The sequence below is a fragment of the Marmota marmota genome, unplaced genomic scaffold (assembly GCF_001458135.2).
Source record: "Marmota marmota marmota unplaced genomic scaffold, marMar, whole genome shotgun sequence".
Lineage (NCBI taxonomy): Eukaryota > Metazoa > Chordata > Mammalia > Rodentia > Sciuridae > Marmota > Marmota marmota.
The window spans coordinates 2,885,975-2,903,345 of record NW_025999894.1 but is presented as its reverse complement, the minus strand read 5'-3'; the positions used below and the strand labels follow the sequence as shown (position 1 = coordinate 2,903,345).

Below are 17,371 nucleotides of genomic sequence, written 5' to 3'. Positions count from 1 at the left end.
CCATGCCTGTTTATGGAGGTATATGGTATAACTGAATAAGCACTTCATTTTGAAAACTATTGACTGTGGCTAAGTACTTAGATCTGTTTTATATCTCACAAAGAAGTGGAGTAGGAAATAGTGTAAGCAATGACATTGTAGTGAGCTTCTTGTTGTTTTGTTTGGGGGTGTTTTTTCTTCTAGGATTGAAACCTGGGGCACTTAACACCAAGCCACATCCCCACCCTTTTTATTTTTTATTTTGAGACAGAGTCTCACTAAGTTGCTTAGGGCGTTGCTAAGTTGCTGAGGCTGGATTCTAAACATGAGATCCTCATGCCTCAGGTTCCTAAGTCACTGTGATTAAAGGCATGGGCCACTGTGCTAGGTTCTAGTGAGTTTTTAAGTAGCTTTGAGGGAACCTAGAGCAAGAACTGGAGAAAGTGAGGGAAATGTTTATACTAAATGTTTTACACTGTAATGATTAAACAATTAAATGCTGAACTATAGAAAATAACAGTTCAGCATTTTTTAAATTTTGTATAAGATAGTTGTAATCAACTTCTAGTATATATTATCACATATTGAGTATGTCACTCAGTAGACAACATGAGTTAGTAAGGAGCCAAATAACTCCATTTTTTTTTGCAGATTATTGCTATTGAATATTTTTATCAAACATATCTTGTTGGTATATTATGTATTCACTGGGATACCATTATTCACAAATATATATATATATATATATATACACACACACACACACACACACACACACACATACTTTTAAAGTTCTATCTTTTAACAACAGAACTATCTGAAAATGAGTTATATACACATATGTGGTAACACAACTCATAGGATGTTGAACTAACTTCCTCTTTATTCAAGTCAATTCTGGAGTTTCATATCTAGTTTACAAGTCTAGAAAATCATGTTAATTAACATTTAAGTAATACTTAATAATTTACAAAGCACCTTCATGTTTGTTACTTCACTTGGTCTTCACAGCAACCCTGTGTGATTAACTGGGTGTGGTGGATGAGAACAGTAAGTTTTGGAGAGTTATTTAAACACTTATATGTGTTCACACAGCTAATGAATGATGAATTTATGTACTGATTCTGTGTTCTTTCCATTTTACTACATATTTTGGAGCTTCTGAATTGAAGTTACTTGTAAACAAAACTGCAAGAAGATATTTAAAATTTATTTCTTCTAAGAAAGGAATAAGAAATATTGGGTTTAAGTGGCAATTTTTATTCAAAGAACAGTTGTATCATAGTTACTAAAATACATACTAACTTCTGAGAAGGATTAGAGGACTGTCTTCATGAGAAGAATTATTTAAGTTAAAAATATCCTTTCATTTATCAAGGAATTATGTGTTGGTTTTACTTTCAGGTAGATAAATGACCTGCATTTTTACAATTTTACTGCTTTTGGAAGTTTTAAATTTCAAAGTCTGAGTAAGTCTCCTCCTGGTCAGTGGACTTTTAGTGGAAATGACAACAAAACTCTTCAGTATTACAGTTTAGTACAATTCCTAGAGAAATAATCTCTTGATAAAATTTTCTACATATTGTTTTTTACTATGCTTTATTGTACTCATAACTTACACAGTATACTGATAGTTTATGTAATACTATGACAACTTAATGCCAATAAAATTCAATTATTCTTTTACTCTTTGATATTATTAGTATTATCTTCATTTTCTAAGAGGTTAGAGAATAAAACAAATGTGCTTATAAAATATTCCATTCATCAAATATAATTATAAAATTGATATACTATAACATAGTAAACCATTTTAATTCATGAATTAACTGTATTGTTAATATTTGTAGTCATAATTACAGAAGAATATGCAAACGAAAAAGAAATGCTAGCATCCAGTCTTTCTAAGCCCAGCAACTTTGTAGGTGTGGTTTTCAAAGACTTCATGTCCTATGAACTTCGCTTTTTTCCTGATGTGATTCCAGTATCTTCTATTTATATGGATTCAAGAGGTAAATAGCCCTAAATAATCATTGAAATACAAGAAATGTATGGCCTTGCTGCTTGCAGTATATATATGCACAATTTGATGGGCTCCAACATTGGTATTTTCAGCTGTGCTTATTTGTTCATATAGGAACACTCAAGTGTAGCATAAAGTGTGTGTGTGTGTGTACATACATATATATGTGTGTACATATATATATTTATCAATTATAGTATAAAACAAAATTATACCTTATAAGACTTTGTAAATCTGTATTTGTTTCCCTATGTCATTGTTTTTGCTCATGTTATGGTACAAATCCTTAAGATTTCCCATTAATAAAGTCACTGTGCTAAGTACTGAATTTGTGACTTTATAGAAAATTCTTGTTTCTATTGTCTTAATCTGGACTTCACTGTGTATCTGGAGGTGTGCTGAAACAAAGTCATTATGAATGACTATCTTAAAATAAAAAAGTTGACCTATTTTAACTATATTTACTTTTTTTACATTTACATTTAATGTCTCTCCTTACATTTTTATTCACTTACCATTCAGTATCCTAACACATGTAACTGTTTTATTTCCACATTTCAAATAAACAGTCCTAGATTATTTGCTTTTGAAGGGCAGTAGTAGCATATTGTTTTTAAGTTCTGTAGAGGTTGATTATGTTTCTTTGTTAACTCTCCATATGTCACCTTTAGAAGAAAGCACTTACATATGTTGAACACAATCTTATGTCTTACATTTTTCTCCTTATAGCTGGCTGTTCAAAATCGTGTGAGGCTGCTCAGTATTGGTCCTCTGGGTTCACTGTTTTACAGGCATCCATAGATGCCGCTATTATACAGGTGAATAAGATAATAGTAGAAAACTAAATCATATTTTATTAATACCTTCATAAATCTTTACAATTGAATTTGATCAGATTGCTGCCAAATATATAAAATATATAACTTGCAAATAACTTCTTTAAGAAAAAAGATATAGTGGAAGTTATATTTTCTGATTTAATACTTTTTGAAGCTACTTTAATGTGATATTTTTAAACATAGGATTCAGCATACTATATATTCATGTTATATCATTATTGACCATAGATAATATTTATGAAATGCTTTTAGACTCTCGTTGGAATACAAATAACTTAGTTTAAAGAAAGTGACTATCTTTATTATTTTAGTCATAATTGCAGATTTTATTTTTTATTTAACAACATTTGTCATATTTAACACTACTTTTGAATTATGTTCTAATATTATCCCATTTAGCATTTAACAAATCTGTGAGATTGGTGCTATTATCTTGATTTTAATATGAAACTGAAATATAGGGATATTAAGTAACTTGTCAAAACTCAGCAGCAAAGCAGAAATTCAAATTATGGGATTATTTTTGGTAAAAGGTATTGATCCCAGGAACACTTGACCACTGAGTTGCATTCCCTAGACCTTTGTATTTTATTTTTTATTTTGTGACAGGGTCTTCCTAAGGTGCTAAGGGCCTAAGTTGATGAAACTGATTTTGAATATGCAATCCTTTTACCTTAGTCTCCCAAGTAGCTGAGATTGTAGGCATGTGCCACTGCACGGGGCCAAGCTTTGGCTTTTTGACTCCTAAATATGAGCATTAATACTATATTTTTCTGCTGCTAGGATTGTGTATAAATGTTTGAATTATTCTAAAGACAGGCTTGGACCTGATTTAGCATTTTACATTTTAGCAGAAGAACTAGACATGAAATTTATTTAAAAAAAAATCTTAAATTTTGTGTCTGTGTTAGATAGCAGTATGATGCAATTCTTTTAGTTAGAAATCGAATTGTTAGGGCTGGGAATGTAACTCAGTGGTTGAGTATTTGCCTAGCCTGTTTAAAGCCCTAAGTTCAATGCCTAGCAGTTAAAACAAGCCCCAAATAATTCATTGTTAGAATTAATCATATCTCATTCCTCTATATTCATTATGGGTCTGTTTTGTTTTTCTATTTGCTTTTTCTAGTTGAAATCTATACTGTAAAGTATTATGACTTCAAAAATGCGTGTCAGGAATCTTTACTACAGTGTCTGTTCAGAGTATGCATGAATAGTGATAGAATTGGAATCAAGAGTTACACAGTAATTCTGTTGTTAGACTGCTGTGTAGTAAAATGTTAACACAATACTTGACTGGGTTGTAAGAACCAAATGAGATGATGTATGTAAAATTGCTTTATAAACTCTTGTAACATGGTATAAATGCATTAGAGAATATTATACCAATTCAATATAGATGTTTACAGTAAAGGTAGTGAACTATGGGGTATTTCACATTAATGGTGCTGTACCACTTACTTGTGTCCTGGCCAAAGACTTTAGCCATCTACAACCTAGACCACCTGAGATGAATTGGCAGGACAAATCTCAGTGTAGCATTTGCTTAAGTGTTAGAAGTATCATGTGTCATAAGTAGTTTTTATTATCCCATCCATATGTACTTCATACATATAGTTTAAAGCAATGGAAAGGCATTCTGTGAAAAAGAACCCTTTTAAACATTAGTATGAGGAGTGATGGTACTAATACTTTTTCTAAAGATCCTCAGTTTTGAAGTTGTATATTTTTGTTAAGATGCATATGATTGCTTAATATAATAATTGCATAATTTTATTTTCTTTGACAAATTACTTAATTAAAATGTACCAATTTCAAACTTTAAAATTTATCATATACTTCCAGAATGAATTGAAAATAGTATTCTACTTTGTATCTTGATATTGTGGTCAGTTGTTTTATTTCAAGTCTGTATAGCTTTTTGAGGATTTTATTTGTATGAGGTTATTGACTGAATTTGGACTTAAAATTGTTACATTTTATTATAAACAACTGTCAGAACTAAATTAATGCATTTACATTTTCTAATTGTAGTTGAAGACCAATGTTTCTCTTTGGAAGGAGCTGGAGTCAACTAAAGCTGTAATCATGGGAGAAACTGCTATTGTAGAAATAGTTACCTTTTCTCGAGGCATAATTTTAATATATTTAGTTATAGCATTTTCACCTTTTGGATACTTTTTGGCAATTCATATTGTAGCCGAAAAAGAAAAAAAGTTAAAGGAATTTTTAAAGATAATGGGACTTCATGACACTGCCTTTTGGTATGTTATTAAAAGTTTATTATTTAGTATACTTAACAGTTGTATTAAGTATCATACAGATCTTCAGAATTATTTTATTTACCCAACTTGATGAGATACTGATCCTGTTTTCTTAAAATGATTGCATTTGTCTTAGAATTTCAGAATAGTCAATAAGCTTTAGCAACTAATTTGTTTATTTTCACATAGGGGAAGAGGAATTGTGGAAAGCTTATGTTGACAACACATTTAAATTTTATTTTACATTTTGTTTTAGTTCATGAGGCATGTTCCATGTTTTTCACTCTGTATTTCATTGCACAGAAGATATGTGATCTTGGAAAGTTAGAAATTAATTGCCTGTCATGGGCCTCCCTTAGTATCATAGGATATACATGTTTAAATGATTTAAAATTTAAATGATTAAAGGATTCATATGTAATAGATGGACTTTAATTCCCCTGGGAAAATTTTAGTTATTTGAGTGAATTAAATTGGGCAATATACATATAATTTATAAAGAAACAAATGAAAAAGAAGTTTCTACAAATGAACTTTAATTTATCAGCATTTTTATGTAATGGTAGTTTTATAGACACATGCATATTTATAAATATATCTAGGTATGTTTTCCTTACTCTTCCCACTTATGTAATAAAATTTGTTTTAAGCTCATTTGGGGGGAAGGTTAATACTGTGTAAGTTGCTATCATCTATTTTACAAAATTTTATTCCACGAGGCCTAATCTAAGAAATAATTACAACACTTTATATAATGGAATTATTGCGTATAACATTTTCTTTGCTATCTTGTTACTTTAGAAACGATTAATTTTTAAGATGTGTTGGGTTATTATTTTGTGGGAAACAGTTGGATGAATTCAGGCAAATCAGTCTCAAGTACCTCAGTTTTGCCTCTGAAACAATGGATCCAGTTTTATTAATTTAACTGTCTTTTAACCATAATTCAATGATTTTTATATCCTATGTTAAATCATAATCTGCTAACTGGGAAAAATAAAGATAAAATGAGCTCTGATTTAAAGAGAAATCTTGAGTAAAAATAGTGACTGGGTTGTTCTTGTTGATAATACATTTTATAAATATAATAATTACATCATTGATTGGTAAGGAACTTTTATTATTTATAGTAACAAAATCCACTGGAGGTTTAATTATAGCACATTCCATAAAGATAATCATTATATAGACTTAGTAAACTTAAGAAAATCAGACAATGTGCCCTATTGAACTTTTGAGAGTATTAGATTTAAATGTGAATTGCTATTAATTTTTAAAGCTCTTAGGTTTTGTAAATGATATTCAGCATTTTACCTCTACATTAGAGTACATTTTTTACGTCTAATTTAACTAATACAGTATTCTTAGTTATGAATTTTAATTTTCAGTATATGAACATACATGGAAATAAATTGACTTAAGAATAAAATGGCTAAATGTGAAGTTTTGTTTCAGATGATTGTTTTAAGCATTAAAGCCTCTGCATTTGTTATAAATGTATTTGTATTCTCATTTTAGGCTTTCCTGGGTTCTTCTGTATATGAGTTTGATTTTTCTTATGTCTCTTCTCATGGCGGTCATTGCAACAGCCTCTTCATTATTCCCTCAAAGTAGCAGCATTGTGATATTTCTCCTTTTTTTCCTGTATGGATTATCATCTGTAAGTGTTTTAACTTCAAATGAAAATAACTGTTCAAAATGTTTGGTAATATAGTAAAGGCTTTTCTTTGGTTAACTTATAGTCAATTTCTCATAGCAACATATGTTATCACTAAGTTACTGATAAATTACTTAATAATAAATTATGTAGCATTATTGTACTTCCATGTTTTTAGGAAAGATACAGAATTGTCTCAGGTTTAAATTTAACTTGTTTTTATATGTTACAGTTCACATATAGTTCCTCTGATTTTATCTGTTCTAATCTTTATATAACCATGTGTGATCAAGATTGTCCAGTACTGTACTTTTTATACCTTTGTCTTCATGAAACTGTGTTTCAAGGTAGTTTGTGCTATGATTATTCAAAGATGTTTTTGTAGTTAGGTGTGGTAGTACACACCTGTAATCCCAGTGACTCAGGAGGGTGAGGCAGGAGGATTGTTAAGTTTGAGGCCAGCCTCTGCAACTTAGTGAGTCTCTGTCTCAAATTAAAAAATAAAAACAGTTGAAGATATAGCATAGTTGTAGAGTCTCTTTGGATTCATCCCTAGTACCAATAGAAGAAAACAAAAAAAGATGTTTTTATAAATATAGCTCTTTAGCAGTATTGATATTCATTTGGTATATAGGGTGAATGCTGGGTATAATGACAAGCTTTTGTTTTAAGTGGTTCCAGCTTCTACTTTGATCAGGTTATAAATTGATCTGTACCAGTTGTTAAGTATTTTGACTATCACCTCTACTTTTTAAAATGACAAGTTACAAATTCTCCTGTACTTTCATAAGTATGTCTCTAGTTTTATACCGACACTTTGTTTAAAAAATGGGTCTTATATTTAGGAGCTTGTTGATTTATTGTTTACATATTTTACATGTTTCTTTGATTTCTATAGTGTAGATATGTTCACATTTGCCTATAATACAGATAATATACAGTCTTTAATATTTGTCAAATTAAAATTTTAAAATATGTATCACTGTATGAAAATTAAATATCATAGCTTTAATAAATTAGAATTATATTTTCCAATGATAGTGTGAATGCTCCTTTCATAAGCAAATTTAATTTTGTTTTCATATCAGTGTATATGAAAGTGCATTAACTAACCTTAATATTTATATTTTATAGATATTTTTTGCTTTGATGCTGACACCCCTTTTTAAAAAATCAAAACATGTGGGAATAGTTGAATTTTTTGTCACTGTGGCTTTCGGATTTATTGGCCTTTTAATAGTCCTCATGGAAAGTTTTCCAAAATCATTAGTGTGGCTTTTAAGTCCTTTCTGTCAGTGTACTTTTTTGATTGGTATTGCACAGGTAGGTAATAATCTTGCATTCACAAATACCTTCTTTTCTCTCCAGTTCCAACCAATGTTTTATACTACTATGAACATTACATTTGATTTGCAAAATAAAATTACTTTAAAATTTCAACATGAGAAATAATATTTGAATACTTGAGTACATTTTATATCTAGTTTTATGTATATTTTCTTCAGTTTTAAGTTTTCAATTAAATGTTCTGTAAGTTCTTCGTTTTTTGCTTTGTTTACATTCCAAGAATCTATTTCAGTATAATTACTTAGAATTCATTGGTTTAAGTTCCAAGTAATTTAGATTGCTCTATTGCTACTATATATAAATGGTAGAATGCTTAGCAGAAAATTGTGCATTAAGCAGAACAAATTTGACATGAATGTAGTAGTGAAATAAAAAGGCCTAATTGATTTTATTGGCCTAGGTTTCATGTAATTGTCATTCATTTAAATAATACCTAATTTATAAATTTGATTTTTATTTATCCTTATAGGTGTAGTCAGATTCTAAGTGAAAAAAGTCTAAAAGAAATGGCTTTATATAATAGAAGATAAATTTGGTTATTGTACAAAAATATATAATTTTTTAATATAATGTATTACTCGTCTTGGGATAGAAAGTTCAGGTTTGTGAGACTAAGAAGAGAGGTATTGTTACACATTTTGAAAGTCCACTGAACTGAGGTCCCCCTTTCCTTAGGAAGGTGGAATTGTAGATTTATGTTTTAGTTGTGGGTGGCAGCGCCCCTGCATAAATGCGACCTCATCTTCCAATACATTTCTCTTTCTACTCTGTCTCATATATCTGCTAGAATACTTTAATAATTGTATTGGTTAATCAAAATACCTTTTCTCTTTTCAGTATTAGATTCCTTAATTTTATCTTCCGATGCTTAATTTATTTGACTTTTGGGGGAAATAACTCTTTTGTTTGCCCTGGTTACATCACCCTTCACTTTTCTTTCATTTGGTAGTCATTACTTGAGAATTTGTTGTCTCAGGAGCTGATAGATCCAAGTTTACAAAGCACAGCATTAAAAACATAATTGATAGCATTGTTGTGATGAATTTATATTTTGGTGAAATCTCATTTTCCTTATAAATTCTTATTACTAATTTAGTCTGTAAAAAGGCCAAGTTTGGTTATTGTTACTTTGGATATAATGAGTGGTGCTGAGTAGTGTTAGCTTTTACTTGTTTTTGTCATGTTTTAATAATAAAGTTGGTATTTCTGTTTTTAGGTCATGCATTTAGAAGATTTTCATGAAGGTGCTTTATTTTCTAATTTGACTGAAGGCCCATATCCTCTAATTATTACTCTTATCATGCTAGCACTTAATAGTACATTCTATGTCCTTCTGGCTGTGTATCTTGATCAAGTCATTCCAGGTATGAGTTTATTATTGGATTTTACTTTCAAGATATTTAGTGGGTTTTTTTTTTCCTTTTTTGCTGACAGAGGGTCAACCTGTCTTATATGGTGACTGCTAGCCCCATGTGGCTTTTAAAATTAAAATTAGGTGAATTAATAATTCATTTCCTGTTTTTATAATTTTGAAATCTTTTCAGAAATAACATAATTTTTTTTTAATTTTTGTTTTTCAGGGGAATTTGGCTTACGGAGATCATCTTTGTATTTTCTAAAACCATCATATTGGTCAAAGAGCAAGAGAAATTATAAGGAGTTGTCAGAGGGCAACGTTAATGGGAATATTAGTTTTAGTGAAATTGTTGAGCCTGTTTCTTCAGAATTTATAGGCAAAGAAGCCATAAGGTATGATTCACTCTTTGGCAGTTTAGGTGTAAATTGCCGATGGAAGCTGCCAGACTGAAATCCTAAGTATGTTTTTATATGCGGTATCTTGGATTTGGTAGACATTTATGATTTTAAAGCATAGTGTTAATAAGAGCTGCTTTTCTTTTTAGTTTTTATTTGCTTTATAGCCATGTAGAATGAAGTTATTGCTAGATTTGGATTTTTATATTTCAGTGGAAAGGTTTATGTTACCAGAGATTGAACCCAGGGATGCTTAACCACTGAGCCACATCCCCAGCCCTTTTTAATATTTTATTTAGAGTCAGGGTCTTGCTGAGTTGCTTAGGGCCTCACTAAGTTGCTGAGGTTGGCTTTGAACTTATGATCTTCTCTCCTCAGCTTCCTGAGCTGCTGGGATTACTGGTGTTTACTATCGCACCCTGTTATTGGAAAGTTTTAAAAGCAATAAAACTCAGTGTTTAAAAACTTTTCCCATTATGTACTCTAAAACAGTAGAAATTCTATAATTTGATTTATGTTACATTGTCTAATGTAACATTAAATTGTTACCTGTTCATAGACCTTCAGTGTTCTATGACATGATCAAAGATAGGATATTATTTTTATTTAATAACCAAAGAAATTCATTATTGGACTTGTCATGTCAGTCAAATTTATTTTTTTTTTAAATAAGGAGAAAGAAAACAAGTTACAAATTGAAAAAAAAAATGAAGTAAAATATACTTCTTTAATTTTAAGAAACACGTATAAAAACAGTGTTAAAATACTTAAGATGGTGGGTCAGTGGTCAGCCTTTTCAAAGGTGAAATTTAAACTGATTTTAAAAACATTAATTCTTGAGGGGCTGGGGTTGTGGCTCAATGGTAGAGCATTTGCCCAGCATGTGTGAGGCACTGGGTTTGATTCTCAGCACCACATATCAATAAATAAAATAAAGATCCATTGACAACTAAAAAATATTTTTAAAAAACATTAATTCTTGAAACAATTATGTATGAATGTTTTGAATGGAGTAAGACAATCACATTTATAGACAGTTTGATACAAGTGCTTGCATGAAATGGCATCTGGTTTATCCTACTTAATTAAAGTGACACATATTTAACCAGAGATGAAAAGCAATGCATAAATTGCTTGAATCAGATGTTTCACTTAATTTTAGATGTTGACTTAGCATAAAAACTTAATCATTTTTAAAAATAGAGACAAGTGCTGTACTTTTGTAGCTTCTTTAAAATAATTTTATAGTTGCCAGCTTTTTTTTGACTCATTGTTTTAGTAGAAAGGTATGTATTACTATTATTCCTACTAAATATGACTGCCTTTGTATTTCCTTTTCAAATTTTGGCACAAAAATGCCAATTCTTCTGGATACATGAACATAAAGTATTCCTGCAGGCCAAAAAGTATTGCAAAATTTAAATAATTATTATCTAAATATGGAGATATATAAATACATTGTATTGCTAGAGATATATATCCAGTTTAATTTTCTTTTCTTTTTGGTACCTGGGGTCCCTAACTACTGAGCCACATCCCCAGCCCTTTTGTTTATTTATCTTTTTATTTTTAGACTGGGTGTCACTAAGTTGCTGATGCTGACCTCCAACTTCTAATCCTCCTGCCTCAGCCTCCCAATTCATTGGAATTACAGACATGCACCACTTTGTCCAGCCTAATTCACATTTCATAAAGTACATTTTAAAATAAGACAGCATTGGTAGGAATATTATATATGTAAACACAGATACTTATAAGTTTTTAAATATTTTTAATATAAAATATGTTTTTCAGAATAAGTGGTATTCAGAAGACATACAGAAAGAAAAGTGAAAATGTGGAGGCTCTGAGAAGTAAGTAGCTTTTCTAGTATTTGGTCAATGGAAGTTAAAAATCTTTTCTTTGAAGATACTATTAAGGGAATGAATAAACAAACCATAGACCTGGAATAAATAATTTGTAAATCATATTTCTAATGAAGAGGTTTTATCCAGATTTTCAAAGACTCAAGACTCAAGACTCAAAAAGAAGAAAGCAGGCAACCTAGTTAATAGATTGAGAGAATATTTGAACAGACTTTTTGCCAGTGAAGAAAAAGAATAATAAATAAGCATATAGAAATGATGTCCAGTATCATTACTCTTTAGAACTATGCATATTAAATCACAATGAGATTATCACATAACTATTTTTTTTAAAGAGAGAGAGAGAATTTTTTAATATTAATTTTTTAGTTTTCGGTGGACACAACATCTTTATTTTATTTTTATGTGGTGCTGAGGATCAAACCCAGCGCTCCGCGCATGCCAGGTGAGCACGCTACCGCTTGAGCCACATCCCCAGCCCCACATAACTATTAAAATGATTAAAGTTAAAAAGACTGATAATATCATGTATGGCTAAGGATATGGAAGAACTGAAACTCTCAAACACTGCTAGATGGAATATAAAGTTGTAAAACTAGTTTGAAAAATAGTTTGTCAGTTTGGTGAAAAGTTAAACATAGTCATTCCACTTCTAGATAGTTAGCCAAAAGAAATGAAAGCATATGTCTATAGAAATGCTTACACATTAATGTTCATTGCAAATTGATTTGTAATAACCAAAAATTAGGTATAACCCAAATGTTTGTCAGCAGATGACTGAATAAACCAAATGTAGTATATTCATATAATAAAGTACTGTTAAGCAATAAAAAGGAATGGACTGTTAATACAGGCTACAACATTGATGAACCTCAAAATATGTACATTAAGTGAAAGAAGCCAGACATACAGAGCATATGGTATATAATTCCACTTATACAAAGTTATAGAAAAACAATCTACAGTGAAAGAAAAGCAAATCAGTGGTTGCTGGAGATGAGTAGAAGTGGGTGGAAAGAGGCAGAGGAGAAGACGTGTTAAAGAAGGTCTCAGACTTTTGTGGGAGATCGATATATTCAATATCTTGGTAATGGTGATAGCTTAGCAAAATTTGCCATTTTTTACATATGCAGTTTATTGTATATCAACGATATCTTAATGCTGTTTTACAAAATTAAGTCAGATAATAACACATGTGTATTTTAGCTTCTGAACTCTATTTTCTTCCACTGACTTATATTTATCTATCCCTTTTTCCACATTGTTTTAACTGCTGTAGCCTTATGTTTGGTCTTGATAACTTTTAATATCGTATCTTGCGTTCTTTACATTTCCATGTAAATTTTAAAAGCAGCTTATGAATTTCCACTACTGTGTCTGTTTTAATGAATTTGTTTTCAAGGAATTCAATGATTTTATTTAAATTGACAAAGTTGGTTGTTAGAGGTTGTTTTTAATAATCTTTAAAAAAAACTTTCTAATTCCTGTGGAATCTGTAATCATAATCCCTTTTTCATTGTATATTTTGTCATTTTAAATTTTTTTTGCAGTGTGCTTATTAATTTTTTTGTCATTTTTAATTTTCTTGCAGTGTGCTTAATAATTTTATTAATCTTTTCTAGGAGTCAGTTTTTGGTTTTGTTGGTTTGCTGAATCATAATTTGCTTTTCATTTTATTGATTTATATTCTTGATTATTTTTTATTATGGCTTTCTTTATGTTTAATTTTTTCTCCTTTTATTCTTTTAGGTATACATGACAGTAGAGTGTATTTTGACATATTATATATATGGAGTATAACTTATTCTGATTAGGATATCATTCTTATGATTGTACATGATGTGAAGTTCACTGGTGGTGTGTTCATGTATGCACATAGGAAAATTATATTAGATTCATTCCGTTGTCTTTCCTATTCCCATCCCCCCTTCCCTTCATTCCCCTTTGTCTAATCCACTGAACTTCTGTTCTTCCCCTCCTACCCTTGTTGTGTGTTGGCATTGCATAACAAAGAGAACATTTGGCCTTCGGTGCCACACCAGTGGCCAATATAGCAGGCCAATATAGCAGGTTCCCGTGAGGGTGAAGAGTGATAAGAAAGATAAAGACTACAGTCTCAGATTTTGAAGATAACAGGGGTCAGGGGGAGCTCAGCTCTCAGATGGAGAAGCAGGTCTAAAGAATTATGCCAGCAATCTTTATTTATATATGTCTCATTATCAGATTAAAGACTATGTAAGCATTTTTCTTTGTATTCAGGAAAGTTACAGTTAACAACATTATGCAGTTTATTCCACAGTTACATCCTACAATTGTAATGAGCAATGTTAGGAGCTTTGTGGAGGTCTCAATGAAGTCCATTGTTTAATGTTGCTCTTATGAGGGTAGGTTCAGGAGCAGCGGAGCTGGTGAAATATTGTGGTCCTCTAGCAAGAAAGTTTCTTTATTCCCAGGAGCTGTGTGCCTGAGATCAAGGTCGAGGCTTATAGGACTCTAGCACAGAGCCTCCTCATGGGGGCATTACCACAGCAGCTAGGCATCCTGCACCTTTGCACAGAAACTTTCCCAGACACCAGGCATGCCGCAACCGTGAAGTCATCAAAGACCCCAATGTCAGACACTGTTCTTCCATTCTCTATCACTGCTCTCCACATTTTGGTATTTTGGGAATTGGCTTATTTCACTTAGCATGATAGTTTCCAAATCTATCCATTTACCAGCAAATGTCATTAAGTCTGTCATATATATATATATATATATATATATATATATATATATATATGGAATACTACTAAGTATATATATATATATGCCATATATATAAGTATATAAGTATATATATATATATTAGTATATATATATGCGCCATATATGTAAGTATATATAAGTATATATATCTAAGTATATATAAGTATATACACACATATATATATATATATATATATCACATTTTTTTCATCCATTCATCTGTTGAAGAGCACCTATATTGGTTCCATAGCTTAGCTATTGTGAATTGAGCCGCTATAAACATTAATGTGGCTATGTCACTGTAGTATGCTGATTTTAAGTCCTTTGGGTATAAATGTTCAAATGGTGGTTCCATTCCAAGTTTTCTGAGGAGTCTCCATACTGCTTTCCAGAGTGGTTACACCAATTTGCAGCCCCACCAGCAATGTGTAAGTGTGCCTTTTCCTCCACATCCTCATCAACATTTGTTATTACTTGTATTCTTCTTAATTGCTATTCTGACTGGAGTGAGATGGAATCTCAGCATAGTTTTAATAATTTGTTTTGCTACTTCTAGTTTCTTAACATGCAGTCAGTTACCTACTTATGCATTTTAACTACCCCAAAGTTTAAAGGTTTAGGCAGCCACTATTTTGCTATACCTTAAGGAGTCTCTGATTTGGCTGACAAGTTCTTTGTGGCCCGGATAGTGGTTTCATATTAGCCTTAGTGGCTGTAGGTGGGTTTATATGCCTTTTTTCCCCATAATCTCTCATCCTTTAACAGGTTAGCTGCACCAGAAGCACTGGAAAATTTTTTATTATTTTATTTCTCACTGTCCCTGTTTGCTTCTTAGTTATACATCTTTTTTTTTAAATGATTACATAACATGTTAGATATCTTTGACTTATAAATTAATGCTTTACTTTTCTCCAAATTAGGCCACAACTGTATTTTTATCTTTGTTCCAACTTATTTAATATTGTTTTCATATATTTTTATACTTAAATATATTTAAAACAAAAACAATACTATTTTTTACAAGACAATTCATTTAGATTTACTTACATTTACCATATCATTTATCTTCATTATTTTTTGCAGCTGATCTTCTAATTTTTCTTCTGCATGAAGACATTTTTAATATTTCCTTTAATATGGATGTGCCAGTGATACAATGTCTAAATTTTTGTTTGAAATAATCTTCTATTCACTTTCAATTTTAAAGGATATATCTGTGAATATATAATTTTAAGCTTGACAGTTACTTTCATTCAGCATGTTTAATACAATTTTGACATCTTCTGGTTTGTATTGTTTTGATTATGAAGAGAGCTATCAGTTTTATTATTACTCTGTTGTTGGTATGTACATTTTTCCCAGTCCAAACATGGCTTTCAGTTTTTCATTGTTGTTGTTTATCGTTTGTTTTTTTATATTTAGTCTTCTTTGGTTTTATAGTGTCTCTTGAGTCAGGACTTGATAGCTTGTTTTAGAAAATTCTTAGCCACTTCTTTCCCAATATTCTGTTCTATTTTATCTCTGACTTTAGGATTATCAGTACATGTAACAGCTTCTTATTTATTCCATTTCTTTTATTCTCCAATCTAATTTGCTTACTCTTTTTCTTTGTGCTTTAGATATATTTTCTGATTTTTGTCATTCACTAAATTTTTCTTTAGTTGGGTCTACTCTCACGATAAATTGTCTTTCAAAAATTTTATGTTTTTTTTTCAAAAATTTTCTGGTTCTTATCTTTCTGTGTGTGTGTGTGTATGTGTGTGTGTGTGCGTGCATGCACTGTAGTTTCTAGTCTTTTCTGACATTCTCTTGTAAACATGATAGCATAGTTATTTTAAAATCTTTGTAATATTACACCAATATCTGTACCTCCAGTAGGTCTACTTCTATTGCTTGCCTATTTTATTGGATTTTTGCCTCATCTTGAATTCTGGTTATTTTTGACTGAATGCTACACATGGCATTTGGATAATTGTAGGTACCCAGATAATTTAATATTTGTGTGATGTGATCCTCCTTTGGAGAGTGTTTATCTTTGCTTCTGGCCTGCAGCTTTGTAGATACCAGAAACTTCATTTTATCTTCTCCAGTCAGGGCTAAAATGACTTGAAGCCTGGTGTTTGTCTCTGTGATGACTGGAGTGCTTCTCATTTACCCTTTTACCTAAGTTTAGTCCTTTGAGGTCCCAACCAGAAGCCTCAGAGGTTTTCTGAAGTCTCTCTCATGCTTGGCATTCCAGAGTTCCACTCTTTGTTGCCTCAGTTCTGTGTCTTCAAAACGCTGGTCAGCCTGTTACCTACTAGAATTGGCAGTTATTTTAGCCTTGCTCTTTCCTCATATCTTTACCCCTCAGTTTTTTATGCTCTAGCTCTCCAAGGCCTTCAAACAGATGTTTTTTTAATACTTTGGTCAGCTTTCCTTTTCTTAGAAAGATAATTGGTTTAAACTGTCTACTTTGCCATTCCTGGGAGCAATGATTCAGGTAGACAGCTTTATCCTTCAAGCAATTTGGATTAACAATATAAATTGTACTAATACGTGATACTGAATTTTCATATTACTGAGTATAGGGGAGAATCCAAAGATGGGGACCCTTATTACATCTTTGTCTGGGAATAAGTAAAGGCTTTGCTCTGTAGTGGAGCCTGATTCCAGTCCTTCATATATAGTGAGACATGGCAGATGATTCCTAACTATTTTTCTCTGATCCTAGATTGAAGGGAATTGTGTGATGTATCTACTCAAAAGTTTTTGTGCCAGTAGGTATGTGGCTCTAACTCCGGCCTTTTTGCCTAGGGATTGAGCCCTAATAATAGTACTTTAATACTCCATAGCATATAAATTGACATCTTAGTAAATTTGTTAAAAATAAAACTATTATCTGTCCTAAAAAATGAATT

The 17,371-nt window shown here is 31.0% G+C and overlaps 1 protein-coding gene across 5 annotated transcripts in view; it reads left to right on the top strand.

Moving 5' to 3' along the window:
- Abca5 (ATP binding cassette subfamily A member 5) overlaps positions 1 to 17,371 on the top strand; it is a 76,568-nt gene that overhangs the window by 7,626 nt on the left and 51,571 nt on the right. For 4 of the 5 annotated variants that reach the window (XM_048795488.1, XM_048795493.1, XM_048795501.1 and 1 more), the window contains 8 exons: positions 1,830 to 1,991; positions 2,732 to 2,820; positions 4,873 to 5,102; positions 6,621 to 6,762; positions 7,894 to 8,082; positions 9,323 to 9,470; positions 9,687 to 9,855; positions 11,653 to 11,711. In XM_048795488.1, coding sequence (XP_048651445.1) covers positions 1,830 to 1,991; positions 2,732 to 2,820; positions 4,873 to 5,102; positions 6,621 to 6,762; positions 7,894 to 8,082; positions 9,323 to 9,470; positions 9,687 to 9,855; positions 11,653 to 11,711 — 1,188 coding nt within the window. The remainder of the gene's footprint in view (positions 1 to 1,829; positions 1,992 to 2,731; positions 2,821 to 4,872; positions 5,103 to 6,620; positions 6,763 to 7,893; positions 8,083 to 9,322; positions 9,471 to 9,686; positions 9,856 to 11,652; positions 11,712 to 17,371) is intronic. The other variant, XM_048795512.1, reaches the window with a different exon arrangement.